We start from the raw sequence: 22,131 nt of genomic DNA on the forward strand, positions 1-22,131 counted from the left end.
ATATAACTTTATGTTTCAATAATAGAAAAGACAAATTCATTTAACCAATTAACAATCTTTTGAAGAGCTTTTAATAGGAAGTTGGAAAGATAAATTGGTTTTATTCATAAAACAAAATTAATTTAAATAATTCATAGGAAATTCTAATTCTTTGTATATATACATATTTAATGAAATATTATTTCCAATACTTGATTAGTAGCCTTCTTGATAAAAAGTGCAGAGCTAAACTTCTGTTATGGAATTGTCTTGTTTACTATTTTGTCTGGTTTTTTTGTTTGTTTTTCTTTTTACTTTTGAAAATGAAGGCTTTAACAAATAACTTTCCTACATTTTTGCATGTTAGTAGCTTTCTGGATTTGTTCTTTTTAAAAAATATATTTTATTTATTTTTAGAGAGAGGGGGAAGGAGGGAGAAAGAGAGGTAGAGAAACCTCAATGTGAGGCTGCCTCTTGAGCACCCCCAACTGGGGACCTGGTCCACAACCCAGGCACGTGCCCTGACTGGGAATCAAATCAGCTACCCTTTGGTTTGTAGGCCAGCACTCAGTCCACTGAGCCACACCAGCCAAGGCTCTGGATTTGTTCTGAACATTTTCTGTTCAAATATTTCCAGAAAAACAGGTTTTAGTTGAACTCTCTGCTGCACTTTTGGATCAAACACTGAAGATATCCAACAATAGCTGCTCTTACAAACACCTTCCCGACACTAAGGACGGAGCTTGTCTATGTTTTCTAGCAGGTGTACTGTGTCTAGACTTCATCCAGCCTCTTTACTCTAGAAGGTCAGAGTCACTTTATGGAGCAACTAAAACAAAACTTTATAGGAAAATAAGTGTTGGATAGGTTTATTTCTTGACAAAGAATAATTTCAAAACTATAATTTGAAACCCTTAATGAAACATACTTATATAATTCTTCTAGAATAATTAAATTACATTCATTTTATATTATATGTGAGAGTGTTCTCACATACAAAGTGCAATACACATCAATTTTTAGTTATATGGTTATTTTTTCCTATTCTATAATTTTTCTTAAATAATTCAATAAATATTTATTGCTTATTTAATATACAAATCATATATTTTCTCGCTACAGGGGTAGCAAGAAAAATCACATTAATTTTTTTCTACTAAAATACTTGCAATCTAGTAGATTTTGTGTGACCACAACCCAAGAATACATTATTCTTCAGGAAAACAAAAGCTAAGTTTAGGGCTTTGAATGTGAGTAAATGATACCTTTTTTAAGTATGTGATTTTTATATCTTCTTGCTTATTGGGAAAAGCGACCAAAAGATTGCTTATATTGCAGCTACATTTTTTTTATGACAGTTTCTATCGCTGAGGTAATGACTGTATCTCTCTGATTTGGGAAGCTGCTCAGTGCGGAAAAAGTACAGGTTTCCAAGTCGGGCCTGTCCTGTATCTTTCTAGTACTAGGGTCTGAGGGCATGGGAAGGGCCGTGCATGGGCCTTGAACAGGTCACTTTACTTCACTAAACCTCAGATTCTTCACCTGAGGAAAATGGGGATAATGACAAGTACCTTCTCTATCAAACAGTTGTAAGGAATTAGAGAAATCAGATATAGTGTACCTAGTATTTTTCATGGTTGGTATTCAAGAAATTCTTAGCAGCAAACTAGGAGCTTATGGCTTGTTCTTGAAACTTTTTGAAAATATTTTATCTGACCTTCACTGTGTCCTTAACACACACACACACACACACACACACACACACACACACACACACGTGATGCAACCAGAAAGGCAGGCAGACTATAGGCCGTTTGCCCCAGTTTAATGAACTCAATCTCTTTCCACTATCCCACACCAGGCACTTTACTCCTTTACACTGCCTGTCTGGCTCTGAAAGCTTTGGTGTTTGCCACCTCCTTTCAAAGGGGGTGAGAGATACTCTTTTCTTATGAAACTCTTCTACAGTACAACTACATAGGAATTATAGCACTGATAAGAATAGTTATTACATTTTAAAAGAATTCATGTGAAGGCCGAACACCTTCTGCCAGTACAAGGGATTCCCAATAAAAGGACACCTGGTATCAGATAATTGAATTTTTTGTCACCTACATGCAAAGACCATTAGAATCAAACAATTATTTTTACATCAGCAATAAGAATGGGGGAGCTGGGGATCCTGGGTCCCACCCATGACCCTGGATTAAGTAAGCACGTGTAAAATAGATGAATGTTAAATGAAAGGAAAAAAGCTAAATCTCTAGGACTAAGAGAATAAAGAAACACAGAATGAGCAAAAGCTCAAGAAATGGTCTTGGTGGTTCACTAGCCAGAAGTCTTGGTATTCCTTAACAGTGATACAGAAGAGAGGTTAAATTTAGTTACTTTATAAAGTCGGAGTTTCAGCTGTGAGGAATAATCGAGACAGGGAACATATCTACAACCTGGTAATTCGCATAAGGGTGTAGGGAGCACACTCTTTATCAGTGCGGTGGAAGAGCAATCTCCCCCTCATGAGTCGTGTGTCTTTTTTTGACAGAGCAGACATTGTTTTAGGACATATGCTAACCCCATCCATGCCTTTTGATGTTTACATCAAACATCTATAAATATTCATTTTCTCCACAAAGATTTTTTTGACCATCTATCATATACTCAATAGTTATGCAGGTGATTTAAATGGATCAGTAAACAAAACAAGACCAAAAAATCCCAGCCTTTATGCATTTTTACATACAGTTAGAGGAGGAGGCATATGATAAACAAGTAGGTCAATAAAATAGAAATTGTTTCAAGTGGAATAAGTTCTGTGAGATAAAAAAATGAGAGAAGAGGAAGCGTGTATGTTTGTGGGCATATATGTGTAAATAGGATGGTCAGGGAACCCTTCAATGAGGAAATATTTGAGCAAAAGCAAAGGGAAAAGAAAACATAACAGAACAGGCCTGGCTTGTTTAGGAGGCCACCTTAGCTGAGCAGAGCGGAATAAAGTGAAAGACAAGGGGGTGAGTTCCAAAAAGTCAGTAGGATGGCAGTGGAGATAGCACAGGGCTTGTAGGCTCCTGCAAGGACTTCAGTTTTAATGGAAGCAGGATAGGTAGTCATTGAAGAGTTTTAAGCAGAAAAGTGACTTTAGCTGACACATTTTAACAGATTTTGGGCTACTGTGTTGATTAGAAACTATTATAACAATCCTTTGAAAGATCGTGGTTCTGTGGAATAAGGAAGAACCATGGAAGGTGTGAGAAGAGTTCACATTACGGAGATATAGTGAGGTTGCGAGTAAATAGGATTTGCAACTGAATCAAATGCAGTGCATGAGTCAGAAGTACCAAGGACAGCTCCAAGGGTTTTGGTTTGAGCTACAATAATGGGCTGCCACCAGCTAACATGTGTAAAACTGCAAGTAAGTCTGGCTTCCTGAGGGAATATCAGGAAAACAGTCTTGAGGAATCTGATTTTGAGATACCCATTGGAGATTTAGATACAGGCATCTGAAAGTCAGGAGGGAAGGAAAGCTGGAGATTTAAGTTGGGACCATAAGTCAATGGGTGCCATGAGACTGCATGAACTTAGGGAGCACAGGTAGGTTGAGAAAGGAAGGCACCCCAAGACTGGGGAGGGAGCTGGTCCGGCAAAGGTGACTGAAATGGGCATAGTAAGTAAACTGGAGGAAAATCAGGAGCGTGTAGTGTGCCAATGGCTAAATGAAAAAGTGCTCCAGGGAGTGATGGCTGGACAATTGCCTGAAAGAACTGAGAAGTGACCCCTAGACTCAGCAACATGAGTTCAATGACAACTTGGATAAGAAGAGTTTTGATGGGACAATGAATAAAAATATGATAAAACAGGCTCAAGACAAAATACAAAGAAAAGAAGTGGGTACAGAGAGTAGGGTCAACTCCAATAACAACTAGCTAGTTATATACAAAAGACATAAAGAGGATAAATATATACAATTTAAAGAAATGTATAAAAATAGAGAGTTCATAAAATAAAATTTTCATAAGTACATTTTTCTTTTTAATTGAATAAACTGAAAAAATCTAAACTTTTTATCTTAGCTGGTAAGATGATTTAACAATGTTACTAATAAATGACCTCATTGTATCTTTTGTAATAACTTCCCAGTGCTCTCTTTTTAAAATATGTAACATGATGTTAAGTCTAACAAGAATAGAATATGTAGAAAGAAAGAGATTGCTACATTCAAACTTATACATTCATACTCACAGACACAAACCCAAAATGAAAAGGGAAAATTTTAAATAATGCCTGAGTAGTCCCATATCTAAGAGCATAGCAATTCATTATACATACATCTGGGGTTGTCTAAAATGAACAGCTCATTTTTTTTAATCTTTAACAACTGTAGATACTTTTTATTATATCTGAGACTTGATATATCAAAATTTCTTTCCATATATATTTAAAGTAAACGATTTTTACCTTAGTGAACAAGTTTCATAATTAACATAATGCATTCCACCTGACGGTCTTTTGAGATGTAAAGAGTATTGTCACTAGGGGTGATTATGGAAAAAGCATCTCAGAGAGAGCATTTGGGAAGTAAAGACTGAAAGTGTTATGAATCACTTACCTCCCTAATGTCCCTTTGATATTTAGTGTTCATTTCTTCTGTTTTAATGAGATCCTTCCTTGCTGTCTCTGCTTCTTGTTCTACCTCTCCCACTCGGGAAGAAAGGGCCGCTAAACGTTCTTTCATTTGGGCCATTTCGTAGTTTTGCTTTTCAAGCAATTCTTGTAGTTCGACTATTTGACTGGTTTCATCAGTTGAGTCTATAGAACCATTGGATAAGCGCTGCAGGAAAATAAAGAGAAATGCGACTCAGGATTTTCTTCATCGTTAATTTAAAGTTCACAAACTTCAAGAAATGAAACTGATACAGCTTACAAACTGTAGAGTTCTTCACAGAGAAAGAAGAACTCTAAGAGAGTTAATTTGAGTTAAACATAATTTCTGAGAAAAACTCGACATTAGAAAGGTAGATCTGTAACTTTCGAACAGGTTAACAGAGGCATTTGGACTGAGAGGTGTATATTTATTATATACATCTTCACATGAAACACTCATGCATCCTAAACATTTATTAAGTGGAAGCTATTATGTTATCAATTATACATAACATTTATTATAAATAATACTACATTTCTATAACAAAGTATTATAAAATTAAACAATAGTAAGGGCACAGAAACTATGTCATATTTTCTATTTTTATTCAAGATTCTCTGTGCATCTGCAAGTTTTATTTTCAAAGACATTCAGATGAAGAACGGATAAACCATTTTTTTCCTTCCCACTGTGGATGTGAGCCAGCTGGAACAAAGTCGCGGCACAGAAAGGTTTTGATCTCTACACTGCTAGCGACATGAAAGTCACGTGCACACGACCCATGGAGAGGAGGCTGAAAGTAATTACTGAGTACTTGGAGACTGCCTCTTCCCCTTTCTGATGGAAGCCGGGTGACCCAGGCCTTCAAATGCATGGCCTAGAGCCCAGCTGCACTGAAGGAGTTTTGTGGTAAAGACAGGGCGACAACTGAAGAGAAATAAGTGCCAAGAGAAAAAGACAACAACCATGTTGAAATAACAAGATGAGTAAAAGCAAAAAAGTAGAGTCAATTCCATTATAATGTTTGTGTAGAAAATATGAATTTGTTCCAACATGAAAGACATATTAAAACAACTTGAACATACATAAATTTTGTGTTTCTTATGTGTTATTTCATTTCTGAAAATCACTGGCTATATACAGAAAACTTCACCCACTTGAACCAAGCCATGGAGGAATACACAAAATGTGCATGCACATTCCTGGACATCCAACCTCAGTTCATCGTGTGCTTTGAGACAAACAGGCCAGGTCTGTGTTAGAGCCTTCTGATTTCAGGTACCCCTCCTTCCACCACCTCAACTAACTCACAGCTATAACCTTTGTGACACGGATTCCGTAAGCAAACTGCAGGCCTTTTTCAAGGTAAAGAGTTACATTATCATAATACTTATGCTATTCTTGACTATACAACATATTAAACTATGCTGCTATTTGTATTAGTTTTACATCTTTTATTTTAAATGACAACATTTTAATATATGTCCCATGAAATATGTGATGCTTGGGATATATTTATACTAAGAAATTATTAATTGTTTGATCATATGAAATTCAAATGAACTGGACATTCTTTATTTTATTTTCCCTCCTTGGCAAAATAAATGAATATTTACTAAAACAGCCATAACTTTTTACATTACAATTTTCTAGGTTGTTTTTCCTTTAGGCCTAGGATCTGTCTTTATCTTTTTTCATTAAATCATTTTTTATTGTTATTCTATTAGAGTTGTCCCAAGTTTTCCCCTGTTGCCCTCCTCCACCCATCCCACCCCTGCTCCCATAGTCAGTCCCACACCGTTGTCCATGCCCATGGGTCACTCACAAAGGCTCTTTGTCTACTCCCTTCCCCTTCTTTCCACCATTATCCCTTCTCTCTTCTCCTCTGGCCACTGTCAGTCTGTTCCATTTTTGCATTCCTGTGGTTCTATTTTTTTATTAGTTTACTTTGTTCACTAGATTCTTCTTATAGTTGACATCATATGGTATCTGTCTTTCACCAACTGGCTTATTTCACTTAGTGTAACAGTCTCCAGGTCCATCCATGCTGTTGCAAAAGGTAAGAGCTCTTTCCTTCTTTCTGCTGTGTAGTATTCCATTCTGTAAATGTACCACAGTTTTTTGATCCACTCATTTGCTGAGGGACATTTAGGTTGTTTCCAGCACTTGGTTACTGTAAATTGTGCTGCTATGAACATTGGGGTGCATAGGTTGTTTTGAATTGGTGATTCAGGATCCTTAGGGTATAATCCCAGCAGTTAGTGAAAAGGCAGTTCCATTTTTAGTTTTTTAAGGAAATTCCATACTGTTTTCCACAATGGCTGCACCAACTTTTAGATCTTTTTTTATGTCATTGATAAAGTTGTTAGTGTGTGCTGTGAACCCCTTTTCCTACATAAGCCCTGCATTTTTTATTGTGCAATTTTATATAGCTTGTGACTTTTAGTAATGAGTAAAGGTCACACAGGATGTCTCTATACTATTTCTTTCAACCACATGTAATCTACATTATCTCAAAATAAAAAGGTTAATTGAAAATGTTAGAGCCACTGATGATAGGAAGAGGGGAGCAGAAAGCATCATGAAAGCAGTGAGAAAGATGGGCAAGAAGAGACGGAGTCAGACTTAGGAGAGTATCTGAAGAAGCCAGTCAGATCTGAGGACCGAATACTTTGAAGGTATACCTGAACTTCTTTTTTGTAGGTACTGAACCTCTAATTATCTAGAAAAACAGGAAGAGGTATTACAAATACATAGAAGTGTTGGAGAGGACGCTGAGGTAAAGGAGAATGGATCCTCCTTCAATGTGTCTATTTTCTCTGCTGAGATTGTTGGTAACTGAGGGATCACAACTGGGAATGTCCCCAGGAATTGTTTGTAGCATAAGGGAAGGGAACTGTCTTTCCAAAGTTATGCCCCTCCCTGGGGTTGCAATACGACATACAATGTAGCATGGTATTGTTGCGAGGCTAATAAAAACAAACTTTTTAGACAGCTTTTATGGACACAAAACTCAAAAACATTGATAGTGACCTTTATGCAGGTCATAGCTGTATACTGAATTGAGAAAAACCAGTTTCCAATCATCAAGCAGCAATTGAGAACTGGTTTCAGAAAGAAGGCAAGAGCCAATTTCCCGTCAGTTATGTCCAAGTTTGGGATAACTAAGGTATAATATTATAGGTTTTTTGACATAATAGCAAATGTTTTCTAACTCTGTACACTACTTATAAGTAACTAGGCAAGCTTAAACTATACTAAAACTTCTACCTCCTCACATTGAGAAATTGCTATATCAACATAAAAAAGGCAATATTTAGAAACTACAAAAATTACTGAAAACCAAATTTTTACTTTAAAAATGTTTTATACAATTGAAAAATTACATTTTTAGGATTTTAGTGCCCTAAAAATCTTTGGAGAAATTGAGACTCAGGTAATCACACAGAGCTGATCTAAATTAAAATGCAAAACTTTGAATTCCCAGTTTAGTTCATCTACCCGTTACCATGTTGCATTTAATCAGAACATATAAATGAACATGATAAAGTTACATATGCTGTGTGGTATAGACAAGTACCAGGAATGTAGTGTGTGTTTGTATGCATATGCATACGTATGTACACACACACATACATACATATTTTATAAATATTTCCTCAGTGCAACTGAACGATGTTAATCTTCTAATTAGAAAAAATAATTATTTCAATTCTGTGCACCTGAGGTCCATTAAAATCTTGTCAAAAATTGCATATTTTTAATGGGCTCAAAGTAAGAAAAATTTTAACCACATATAAACAGTAATCAGGCAACTAAAATAAAACACTTAAAATGTTAACCTCCTTAATTTATTTAATGAAGAGATGTGTACTGCATAGTTTTTATACTACCTCGGAATTTGGGACTATCTATGGGAAATTTTCAAACTCAATTTTTTTTCCGAAGTGTTTATGAATCTTTTATATTTAAAATTGTATAATATTTCATCCGTTCAAATCACCTGAAATACATTTTATGGTAAGATTGATATGTTTTCATAATTCAGACTAGGAAGGCCATATAAAAACAGATATTTATCATAGAAAAAGAATATATAACTTCCACTCCAGATCATTGTTATGTGGAATTAACTTTAAAATAAATTATGATACTTTAACCTAAATGACAAATGATTGAATTAGAGGAAAACCCAGTGCGTATTTAAAATAGCTGTATTGAAATGTAATTTATATGCCATAAAATTCACCCATATAAAGTATAAACGTCAATGGTGTTTATTGTAATTAAAGAGTTGTGCAACTATCCAGATACTCTAATTTGAGAACATTTCCATCATCACAATAGAAACATCATACTGATTAACAGTCACTTACAGCTGCACCCTACCCCTGAGCACAACTAATCTATTTTATATAATTATTGATTTTCCTATTTGGTAACTTTCACTTAAATGGAACCACAGAATAAGTAGTCTTTGAGACTGAGTTTATTCACTGAACATAATGTTTTTTTGAGATTCATTCGTGTTGCACATAATCAATATTTCTTCTATTGCAGAGTGGAGTTGCTCCATGTGGACATACTTCATGTTATCTACACGTTCATCGGGTAGTGGACGTTTAGATTGCCTCCATATTTTGGCTACTGCGGATTATGCTGCTATGAACATTTGTGTATGTCTTTGTGTGGACATATTTTCCATTCTCTCAGGTAGATTCCTAGAAACAGAATTGCTAGGTTATATGGTATATCTAAATTTAACATTTTGAAGAGCTCTTTCCCAAAGTGGCTTCACCATTTCACATTCCTACCTGCAATGATGAGAGTTCCAATTCCCCACATAATCACCAAAACTTATCATCATATGTTTTTTATACATTTTCTTGTGGTTATGAATTGGTGCTTTCCTTATGGTTTTTTTCAAAGGTAGCTCAAAGTATATTTATACATTTGATTTAAAGAGTATAAAAGATTTACTGCTTTCATTTGCTCACATCTATACACTGGGTTAAGAACATAGGAATTGAAATCAAAAAATATGCCAAAGCTTCCCCAAACTTGATCTGAGAACTAGCTGCTTAGAGAGGCAAGCATACAGCACCCATATCTCTCACTAACCTGAAAACTTCAAATGATTCCCTCATTGTCTTTATTAATAAAATTATTGTAATTATACTTCCAATAAGATGCAAAACCAATTAGAAAAATACTGTAATATTTTCCTGGCAGTGGAGATTAAATACGAGTTCAGTAAGCAGCTCCTGCAAACACGCATAAATAACGACAGGAACAAACCTGCCATCCCTGTCTGCTCAGCTATGGGTGGGCAGTCAAGGTAAAAGCAGTGTTAATGAACAAAATCGCATTAGAAAAAAGCAACTCCTGAGGCTTTTCAAGGTGAGCTGACGAAGGCAGATAGATGTAAGTAAATATTTCCCATATATCCCAGGTGTTTCATATTCCAATAGCCTCCAAAGAGCTCGAGGCCAGCTGGTTGACTTTTGCCTTGGACTTGTCCAGAAAAGCATTGTTTACCTTCCTGTGCTCAACCTGGTGAGTATTGCTTCTTTCTTTCTCCTCTTGCTATTGCTTAAATTCCAGTAATTCACTCTTCTGATGTTGTTCCTTTTTTATCTTTTGCAATTTTTGATTTTCTTCCTTTTCTTCTTCCTTTAGAGAGAATTCTTATAAGCCTGGCTTCTGACTCAAATCGAAGACTGTGGGTCACCAAGAGCCATGTGACTAGCACTTCTGTTAGGTACTGTATTTTTTGGACTATAAGACGCACTCACACCCCCCCAAATTTGGGAGGGAAATGGGGGTGCGTCTTATAGTCCAAATGTAGCTTACCTGGCTCGCTATGGGATTTCTGCTTTAAAGGATGTTATTAAATATTTTACCACATTTTGGTTCAAAAATTTGTTTTTACTATTTTCCTCCTCTAAAACCTAGGTGCATCTTATTCCAAAAAATATGGTAACTGTGTCTCCAGTCTGCTCAAGAACCTGGAACTATTGCATTTTTGATGTTCTCTAAATGCTTCTCTTCTGAGGTTTCCTTGGAGTCTTTTTTTTTTCCCCTCTAGGTTTTTTTTTTTTTTTCTTCTTTTCTCTCTTAATCGCCTTCAGTTTTTGGATTTCATCTTCTTCAGCTGTTTGATTCTTTCAGCTTCTCTTTTGAGCTTTTGTGGTATGTAGATTGCATCAGTTGGAATGGTTATTTCTGCCTGATTTCAGCCTCTGATTGGCTTCCACCTAGCTGCCTTGGCACTAGGTTAATTGGCTTCATTCTACCTGGCTCCTTGCACTTCTCCAGGTTCTCCAGCTTTTTCTCAGCTATCTTTTTATCTGATTTATTTGGTTTTCATTTTATTTGGTTTTCATGGTGCTATCAAAGCGTATGTGCCTATGAGTCTCTGGCCGGTGTGATTTGGGCTCTCCCATGAAGGGACCAAAGAAGTTGCCTCCAAACCCAGCCTGGGCCCGTGCAGCCCGTTTAGTCCTGGTGTGCCCAGTAGGGTCCAGGGCCTGATGGGAGGCAAAGGAGGTACCCAGCCCAGAGCCTATCACGCTACTGCAGGTGTACCTCTGTGAGGGGGATAGGGGTCACTGGTTCTGATTTACATCTGCTAAGGCCAATAATGTTGAACATCTTTTCGTGTGCCTCTAAGTTATTTATATAACTCCTTTGAGAAAATGTCTATTCAGATTCTTTTCCCATTCACTAATTGGCTTACTCATCTTTTTATTATTGAGTTATAAGAATTTCTTATATGCATTTTGGATAGGAACCCCCTTTATCAGATATATGACTTGCAAATAGTTCTTCCCAGTCTGTGGATTATCTTTTCACCTTCTCAGTGGTGCTGGTTCATACAAATGTCTTTAATTTTAATGAAGTCCAATTTATCAAAATTTTTCTTTATGGCTTTCATAAAGTTTATGAAAAATTGTTTTAATAAAAAATCAAATATGAAAGAGAACAGGACTTTTTCTCATGTTTCAAAAACAATATGTAGATGAATTATCTTTATGGTAGAAAAATTTGAAGTAAACAGGAAATCATTATTATTAATACACATATGAATAAATAATATGGTAGACATTATGCAGCCTACACATAAGACCAAGCACAGTGATTGAAACATCAGAAGTCTCACCATGTCAGTTACACTGACTTCTTTGATATGAAGCCAGGAATTTAAACACATTCTTGCATTTTCTACCACATAAACAATGGAAACAGAGTATCTTTTTTATTTGATAATTTCAAATAAAATGACCTCACCATTAATATTTTTCTCCTATTTGTAGCTTTAGTATTTATTTTAAAATGCTCCAACATGATTTACAATTAACTTTAAAAGTACTAATACAATCATTTTCTTTCTGAATTTTATGGTGCTTCAATGGTTATTGCTTGTTTTGAGTATATGTTAGTGGCTATTCATTGCTCTTCTACTCTGCCAAGAATAGCAATTTATTAAACATAATAATTAATAATTTTTCACCTTTCTTATAAGTGATAAAATGATGCCTGTTAAATGTACAGAACAAAGGGCATTTACATTGCTATCTTAATAGTAAACTTAGTAATATCTTCTTGGATAGATATTTCTGGACAAGGTATTCCAGAGGATTTAGGAGCTAAGTTAATTATATGTTTTTAGAATTACATGGACACTACTATTCAGAATGAATATTTGGTTGAGTTCCCCCCTCTCACCTGCCCCAAGGAGCTATTATCCTTACAGCTAACAATTTCCCCCCAGATTTATTGAGATATAATTAAGTGACAACTTTATAAGTTTAAGGTATACAACATGATGATTTTATTTATGTATTTATTGTGAAATGATTACCAAAAAGTTAGCTAATGCATCCATTACCTTATATAGATACCATTTCCTTATGAAGATACCATTTTTTTTTGGTAAGAAAACATTGAAGATCTACTCTTTGAGCAATTTCAAAATATATAATACAGTATTGTTAACTACAGTCATCCTGACGGCTGATAATTTAATTTTTATTCTGAACATTTTTCTCAACTCAATTTGTACTTTTGACACCTCTCCTCCCATGTTTTCATATCTATACCATAAGTTTTTGATTCTCTCCTAATGAATTTTTTCTTATAATCATAAATTTTATTTTCTATTCTTAAAACTTTTTTGGAAGTTGCTAATGCTAACCCATAGGCAAAACAGAGTTTATATCTTGAGTAAAATCAAGTTAACCACATCTAAAATGAGAAATCAACACTCTCAGAACATTCACAACTTCTAGGAGAGAATTCCAAAATTATCTGACAAAAAAAGTACATGGAAACTGTAATCCATTGCAAAGAAAGGAAAACCAACAGAAGCCAACCTTAAGATGACATAAATGTTGAAATTATCAGACAAGGACCTTTAAGCAGCTATTATAACTATGCTCATTGATGTAAAGAAAATTATACTTGCAATGAATAAAAGGAGAAAATATTTCAGGAAAGAAGCTGACAATATGAAAAAAGTCCAAATGAAAATTCTAGAATATAAATATAGAATAAAAATTCACTGGATGGACTTAGAATAGAGAAGAAAAAAGGAAGGGTAAGTGAACTTGAAGGCAGACCAGGAAAATTAACTTATCTTTAGAAAAAAGAAAAACAGTTGACAAAAAATGAAGAGCCTTAGGGATTGATATCAGCAGTTAAGATCCCAGTAGTAAAGGAGAGAATTGAGGAGTAAGAGATATTTGAAGAGCTTACTTCAGAGCAAATAGAAAATTCCATTTCTGATGGTGAGTCTTTATAAATAGATTTATAATTGTTCCCAGTTTATATTTTTAAAAAGGGTCAACTAGAATAATGTGAATTGTTTGTATAATTATTTCATGTCTTTGTAATTTGTGCAAAGTGATGGATATTTAATGATTAAGAAAGAATGCCAGAATGAAAATGGTAGAGCCAGGAAAAAAAGAGATATTTGAAGAAATAATGCCCAAAATCTTTCCAAATACGGTGAAAGATCTGCCTTCAAGTTCAGTTACCCTTTCTTTTAGCTTAAACTTCAGTCTGTCCTGAAAGGGTCCCTAGACATATGTTCACATCATTCCTTTTTTTTTGGTAAAATTTGCCAAAGAAACATTATTTTCCTTAAGGAGCTCTCCCCTACTCAAAATTACATATGTGTCACGACCAACAAAATCTGAATCCATACTGTATACTCAGACAAAACTAAGTAGCATAAATGGACAGTTGAAAGGCATATTAGAAGTGAACATTACAAGCTAGTTAATAAATCCTCTTTAGCATTTACAATAATACTAAACATCTCTTGAATGATGAGTGTCATTTAAAGAGCACTTGCACAAATTAAATTAGTAACATTCAAACTAACATTCTCTAAGTCCACAATCTTGATTAATGTCTAGTATGTTAAAGACCTTACAATTATGTCTATGTCAGTGATTAAATACATCATGAATGCTGTTTAAACTCATTTTCTTCCTGGGAATGATTTGCGAAAGGTAAGATAAAGCAAGAGGCTCTCTGGTTCTCTTCTAATGAATTTTAGATAGATCATTTTTGTGTCATGTATCTTAATTTTTATGGTTCATTAATCTTTTTATAGAAAATAGGAAAGGGTGGGGCCAAAGAGTAGAAGTTAGGAATTTATCTTACTATTAATTAAATTCAGATATTAAAGGTACGTACATACATAAGACATATCAGCATTTAAGAAGTAAATAATGAGCAGTTCAATTCCATATTTGAAAGTAGTTCTATATAATTTTGTGTTTAAAGATGAATTATTGATTATCTGTTCAAAGAACTTACACTAATATTTGCAATCATTAATATAAGGAATCTAGCACTAATTCTTTGGAGGATTCAGAAGAATGTATAAAGTGGAAAAGTTTAATAAAATATATTTTATTCTGTGAGAAGAGAAATATAGAACTAAAAAAATAACACAAATTGAGACAGGGAAAGTATTTACAGGCATAAAAATAATAAGAAAATGAAAAACTAGAGCTGATAGTTCATTCTAAATTCCACAAGTATCAACAATGTACTAGGGTTAAAGAAATGTACATATAGAATGAGTGACCAAATCAATTAAGGATTTCATAGGCCAATGAAGTCTATTTGTGATTATATGAGTGATTATATGTGATTTGTGATTATATGTGATTAAATCTTAGACAAGGCACTGATCCAGAGAGGTATTTTGGAAGACTTCAGTGAATCTGATGCTCTAAAAAATATTTCCTAGCCCTGGTTGGTGTGGCTCAGTGGATTGAGTGCCAGCCTGCGAAGCAAGAGGTGGCTGGTTCTATTCCTGTCAGGGCACATGCCTGGATGTGGGCCATGTCCCCGGTAGGGGGCGTGCAAGAGGCAATCACACAATGATGTTTCTCTCCCTCTTTCTCTTTTCCTTCCTCTTTAAAAATAAATAATTTTTTAAAAAGATAAAATATCTCCTTTCATTCCATGAGATTGTTATGCTCCTCATTTTACTTCAGATCCTTAAATTTGAATTTACCTCCAAATCCCCCAAAACAAGCTCCTACCCTTTGAGACAGTATGGATGGAACTGGAGAGCATTATGCTAAGTAAAATAAGTCAGGCAGTGAAAGACAAACACCATATGATCTCACCTATAAGTGGAACCTAATCAAAAAAACAAACAAGCAAGCAAAATACAACCAGAGACATGTAAATAAAGAACAAACTGACAGTAACCAGAGGGGAGATGGGAGGGGCTGACGGGGGAAAGGAGGAAAGGTTGGCAAGGAACATGTATAAAGGACACATGGACACAGCCAATGGGGGTAGCCTGGAGGGTGGGAGATGGGGATGGGTGGGGTGGGGGGGAATAGGGGGGGAAATGATGACAGCTGTACTTGAACAATAAAAAAAGGGGGAAAATAAAACACACTTCAAAAAAATAAAGCAACAACAATAAATGTACGCAAAACAATACCCTGGTATATGATGATTGGTTTTGAATTGAATTAAAAAAAAACAGATCCCCCCAAATGACTGTATCTTTCATCAGAATAACAAGTAATAACAATAGCTAAATTTTTTGAGTATTTGCTTACTCAAGAATATATAGCTGATAAATTTTCGGCTTTCAGCATGCATGGATTCATAAGTTACTTCATTTTGTTAACCCTTATTTAGTTCTGACTATGTTTTAGGCACTGTTCTAAGTGCATTATAGATATAAACTCTTTTACGTCGATAACGACCTCCTGGATACACAAAAGAAAACTGAAGCACAGAACGTATTTTGCTTAAAGTCTCACTACTAAAAAGTAATAAGGTTAAGGTTACTTTCTGAACCCAGGCATTATTGTTATTCCAGCGTCATATTGCTAAGAGTCTTCTTTCTCTCTCCCTTCTTTTGTGCATTCATTGTTTCATGTAGTCATTCATCTAGTCACCAAAATACTGTCTGGCCTCTACTATAATTCAGACACTAGGTGAGATGCTTAGAACATGAAATTTCCTGCCTGCAGGTAACATAATGTGGAAAAAAGAATGAACCAAATCAATGAACCAAACAATTAACAAAATAAGGTTGAGAAAGCATGTAAGCACTGGGTAGCTCACAGGCTTCACGTTACGACTTTTGGACATTTGGGGTCTATGTACACTGCTTCTTGATCTCCATACTGCTTTCCGGCTGTCATAAAGCAGAACTGACCTCAGACATCAAATCTAGTTCTACAAATAACTGCATTTTTTCTTTGACTGAGATTCTCCTGTACAGAATTCATAGCTGTTATTTTTAATTCCAGTGATTTAAATGTTTTATATATAAACCATCTGTTTACAATCACTGTATATCTAAAGCCTAGAAAAAACAGAAGTTATATTTGTACTCCCTATGAGTTATTCTCAGCCATGGCCACACAATTAGAATCCTTGGCAGAGTTGAATAAAACTACAGAATGGCTCCTACCCTAGATCATATCCATGGTGAGGTCCAGACATGCATTTGATTTTACTCCCTAGGTAATTGTAGTGCTTAGTTCGAGTTAAGAACCACAGATGTATATTATCCAGGTACTTCTCTAACCATTATGCCTAATTCAGTCATCAAACATGAAACATTGTTATAAAAAGGGAGTTTAAAGTAATAAAATAATAAAATGATCATTGAAATGAAGATAATAAAAGATATAATAGACCTCCAAATTAGTATTCCTTATTTTGGCATTAACTAATTACATTTTTTAAATTAATGTTTCAACTTGAAAGACTTGATTTTATCTTTTATTTCTGAAAAATTAGAAGAAGTAGTCTTCAGCAGACTTGACCATGTCATGGCCTCCGTGAATAATGCTGCAGCGAACATAGGAGTGCTTATATTTTTGTGAATCAAGGTTCTCAAATGTTTCATGTACTCTGAAGAGTTGGGCCATACGGTATTTAACTCTATTCTCAATTTTCTGAGGAACCTCCATGCAGTTTTCCATAGTGGTTATACTAGTTTACATTCCCACCAGCAGTAGATGAGGGTTCTTTATCCTGCACAACCTCTCCAAAACTTGTTATTACTTGTCTGGTTGACAATCGACATTCTAGCAGGTGTGAGGCGGTATCCCATTGTAGTTTTGATTTTAATTTTCCTAATAGTGAAGCTGAAATCTTTTCATATAGTATCTGTTCACTGTTTGTACACCTATGTTCATTGCAGAAGTACTCACAGTGGCCAGACATGAAAACAACTGAAATGTTTTTTGATAGATGATGGGATATAGAGGATGCTGTACATATAGACAATGGACTACTACTCAGCCAAAAGAGAAGGGAACTACTGCCACTTGTGACAACACAGATAGGCCTTGAGAACATCAGGCTAAGCAAAATAAGTCAGACAGAAAATATTAAGAACCACATGATTTCACTCATATGTGGGATATAGAACTCAAAGCAACACATGAACAAACAAGAAAAACAAACAATCCAAAACTCACAGACACAGATGACTTTATGGTGGTAACCAGAAGGAAGGAGGTTGAGGGGGCTTGTAAAGGGTTTCAAATATATTTTGACACATGATGATTTGACTTAAGGTGGTGGGCACACAATGCAATATATATCATGTATCATAGAAATGTACACTTGAAATCTATACAATCTTGTTAACCATTGTCATGCCAATAAAAAAAGGAACACAAACAAAACAAAAGAAAAATAATAATAGAGTTGACAAAATATTAACCTGCTTGGAAAATGTCTAGATCAGATGATTTCTTATAGTTCTCTCTTAATAATTTTATTATTTAACACTGAGATTTTCAAAGTCATTATGAAGCAGTAAATTCCCAATAATTTCATTTAATGGAAATATCCAGCTGATAGACCTTTACTTCTCAGTTATTTACTTTAATGTGGTCAACAGCATTTTGTTAATAAATATAAAATACTTAATATTTTCACAGAAATTATAAATCATTTTTAATTTTCACCATCTTCAGAGCAAGAATATTTTCATCAGAAGAATAGCTGTCATTTTGAAGTTCTGATATTCTCATAATGTTGATATTAAAATACAATTCACTCACTACATCCTATGCATGTGTCTTGATAGAAATATGTTAATTTTATAGTATCTTAACTCTAAATAGTTAAACACAAAAATATTGTTTTAATGTTAATGTTAATTTTGATTCTTGATCAATATTAATAATACTCAGAAATGTAAAAAATGAAAAAATATTTCCTATGTTACAACATGAAATAAATATATTGAATGATTAACATGGGAAAACATTCATTGGTAAAATGTTTAAATGATCTATATAGTTAGAAGATATAAGGAGGCAAAGTATGTGTAATGAGGGATTTGTTTTTATTTCTAATTTTTATTTTCAACTGCAAATCTTCAATGTTTCTGACTTCCAGCCAAGACGGCTGCATAGGTAAAAACAGCTCGCCTCCTAGAACAACCACACCATAATTACAAATAAACTACAGCACAACCACCACTAAGAACCATCAGAAATCTAATTGAATGGAAGTCTGACTACTATGGAATTAAAGAAACTATATCCATCCAGACTGGTAGGAGGGGCAGAGACACAGAACAGGCTGGTCCCACAACCACATTTCGTGGATAAAAATTTGGGAGGGATATTTTGGGAGTGAGGGATCACATCCCCACACCAGGCCCCCCAGCCCAGGGTTCCAATGCCAAGAAGATAATTCCCCATAACTTCTGGCTGCAAAAACCAACGAGAACTGAATTGGTAGAAGAAACTTCAGAGTTTCTCTTAAAGAAGTTCCAAGCAGTTCCTCTTAAAGAACCCACATACAGACTTACTTACATTCACTCCCTCTGAGCTCCAGCACCAGGGTAGCAGTTTGAAAGGCATGAGTGGTATACAGAGAGAAACTGAAGTGTCTGGCATGATGGTGAGAGATGGGGGGACAGCTTTCTTACACCAGAAAAGTGGACAGAGACCATTGTCTCTTTACTGAATCCTCCCCACACACCCCACAAAGCTGGCAAGCAAGTACCATATCTGAGATTCCATCAACCTGGCTAACACTGTTTGCCCCAACCTGGTGTTACCCTGATGACTCTGTCCTACCCAACTTACAGGCCCACCCAAGTTGTTAACACTTCTTTTCCCACATGAATGGCTGGCCTTGGCTCACGCTTCAAACTTCCTAAATCCTCTCAAAAAAGCAACAGTTGTCCTCAGTGAGTCCCCAGCCCCCATACCACTTGCTAAGTTGCTCAAGGACCAGCAGCAGCAGCAGCCAGCCTAGATCACAGCTTGGCTTTACCTGGAAACCTCCAAGCCCAGCGCAAGTAGCAGCCATCTCAGAGTGCTTTATAGCCCAGGCAGAGTGGCCCCAGCAAAACACAGGTGGGAATTACCTTGGCCTGCACCACCTGGGAAACCCAGAGCTTGAGCACCCAGTGGACAGCTACGGATCATGTCAGAGCACCACCACCTGCCCCCACAGTGAATCCTCCATGGAGGCTGGAGATTGGTGGTCAGTGGTCACAACCAGTCCTTACAGTTGACTGGCATGGCTGAGTTCCTCCCATTGACCTGCCAACCACAATCAAGGCTCAACTATAAGAGGAAGGTGTACTCGTCCCACACAGAGGATGCACCTTGAGTACCCCGCTTGGATGATAGTGGAGGATGTGCCACTGGATCCTATAGGACACCTACTACATTAGGGCACACTACCAAAATAGGGAAGAATAGCGGCTTTACCTAATACATAGAAACAAGCACAAGGAGGCATCCAAAATGAGGAGACAAAGAACCATGGCCCAAATGAAAAAACAGATCAAAAAAACAACTAAACAAAAGGGATATTAAGAAATCTGTCAGATGCAAAGTTCAAAAAACTGATTATAAGGATGATCAAGGAACTTAGTAAGGACCTCAACAGCATAAAAAAAGACCCAGACAGAAATGAAGGATTCACTAACTAAATTAAAGAACAATTTACAGGAAATCAACAGTACAGTGGATGAAGTCGAGAGTCAAATTAATGATTTGGAACATAAGGAAGCAAAAAACAAGCAATAAGAACAACAAAAAGAAAAAAGAATCCAAAAAAACCTGGATAGTGGAAGCAGCCTCTGGGACAACTTCAAGCTTTCCCACATTTGCATCATAGCGGTGCCAGAGGAGAAGAGAAAGAGCAAGAAATTGGAAATCTATTTGAAAAAATAATGAAAGAAAACTTCCCTAATTTTGTAAAGGAAATAGACATGCAAGTCCAGGAAGCACAGAGAGTCCAAACAAGATGGATGTAAAGAGGCCCACCCCAAGACACATCATAATTAAAATGCCAAATGTTGAAGATAAAGAGACAATTAAAAGCAAGAGAAAAGCAGTTATCTATAGGGGAATTCTCATAAGACTGTCAACTGATTTCTCAAAAGAAACTTTGCAGGCTAGAAGGGATTGGCGAGAAATATTCAAAGTGATGAAAAGTGGGGACCTACGGCCAGGATTGCTCTACCCAGTAAAGCTATCATTTAGAATGGAAGGGCAGATAAAGAGCTTCCCAGACAAGAAAAAAACTAAAGGAGTTCATCATCTCCAAACCATTATTACATGAAATGTCAAGGGGGCTTATTTAAGAAAAAGAAGAAGATCTAAACTAAGAACCATAAAATGGCAATAAATGCATACCTATCAACAATTGAATGTAAAAAATACACTAAGCAAACAGGAATAACAGAGACAGAGTCATGGATATGTTGAGTGTTTTGATGGGGGCCAGATGGGAGGGGTGTTTAGGGGAGTGGGTAAAGAGGTGAAGGGATTAAGAAGTACAAATAGGTAGTTGCAGAGTAGCCATAGGGAGGTAAAGTACAGTATAGGAAATGGAGCAGCCAGAGAATGTTCGCATGATCCATGGACATGAACGATGGCGTGGGGATTGCCTGAGGGAGTGGGGGGTGCTGGGGGAAGGGGGAAAAGGAGGAAGAATTGGGACAACGGTAATAGCATAATCAATAAAATATAATTAAAGATGTTTCTTTGTTTAGCTACAAAATGAAAAGTAACACTGAAGAGGATCTTCTTTCTTCCTGAAAGAATCACTATGCCATTCTTTTTGATATGTAAATATAAGTGAACATTCTTGCTCCAGAGGAAGACTATTTCATGGAACCTGACAAATGTCTCTTGCACTGTGGAGGACAATTTGCCTAATTACAAGAAAACCTCAGGAGAGTGATGAAAAACAGACTGGTCTCCCTTCGATTGTGAAGTTCAATGTTATTCCTAATTGTCCTACAGACGGATACATTTGACTGGGTCGGAAAGTTCTCCAAGAGTTCACAAGTAGAAGTTACCATGAGGAAAGTAGGACTACGGGCTGAGACCTGTGTCCAAGACCTGGCTTTCGTGGTTCCAGCACAAAGTCTGGAAGACCTTCCTAGATTAGTCATCTTGATGAGTTGGGGAACCTACCTGTGAAACTCAGCCTCACACTAGCATAACCTGGAGAAGGGGAAGTCCTCCCTGAGGAACCACTCTGATAGGGGATGACATGTCTGCTGGTGGCACTGTAAAACTGGGTCAGTGGTTGCATGGCACGGATTTGTTCAGCCTGTACGTCAGTGGGTCACCGCAGTGACACATGGAGGGTGTCTGAGTTTGAGAAGCCCCCTGTCAAATGATCCTCTGAAGACTCAAGGGAAGCAATAGCAGTTTAAAAATGGTTGCCTACCTTTTACCTTATCACACTTCCCAGTTCTTTCACAAAATGGTTAAAAGAAGAACTGGCCCAATGACCTGATTAAACTTTGGGTTTTTCTTGTTGTTTTGATAATTCAGGCAGAAGAAGAATAGACCCAAGCGAGTGCTACCAGATTTACTCTTAACGGGTCACTTGGACCCTCTGGTGTTCATGTTAAATAGTCAGAAGTGGGCTCAATGTAAAAGTACTCAGTATAGACATAAGAATAATATATATGAATCAAGCACAAGAAAGGCTTGTTTTTCTAGTTTTCTATTTTT

The 22,131-nt window shown here is 36.0% G+C and overlaps 1 protein-coding gene and 1 pseudogene across 18 annotated transcripts in view; both read right to left on the reverse strand.

Moving 5' to 3' along the window:
• Window positions 1–22,131, reverse strand: part of PPFIA2 (PTPRF interacting protein alpha 2) — a 446,500-nt gene that overhangs the window by 109,095 nt on the left and 315,274 nt on the right. For all 18 annotated transcript variants that reach the window (XM_053921063.2, XM_045187308.2, XM_045187307.2 and 15 more), the window contains one exon: window positions 4,583–4,804. In XM_053921063.2, the coding sequence (XP_053777038.1) occupies window positions 4,583–4,804 (222 nt within the window). The remainder of the gene's footprint in view (window positions 1–4,582; window positions 4,805–22,131) is intronic.
• On the reverse strand, window positions 9,820–21,703 carry LOC112322142 (epithelial-stromal interaction protein 1-like; annotated as a pseudogene).

Source organism: Desmodus rotundus, chromosome 3 (assembly GCF_022682495.2).
Source record: "Desmodus rotundus isolate HL8 chromosome 3, HLdesRot8A.1, whole genome shotgun sequence".
In the NCBI taxonomy this organism is placed as follows: domain Eukaryota; kingdom Metazoa; phylum Chordata; class Mammalia; order Chiroptera; family Phyllostomidae; genus Desmodus; species Desmodus rotundus.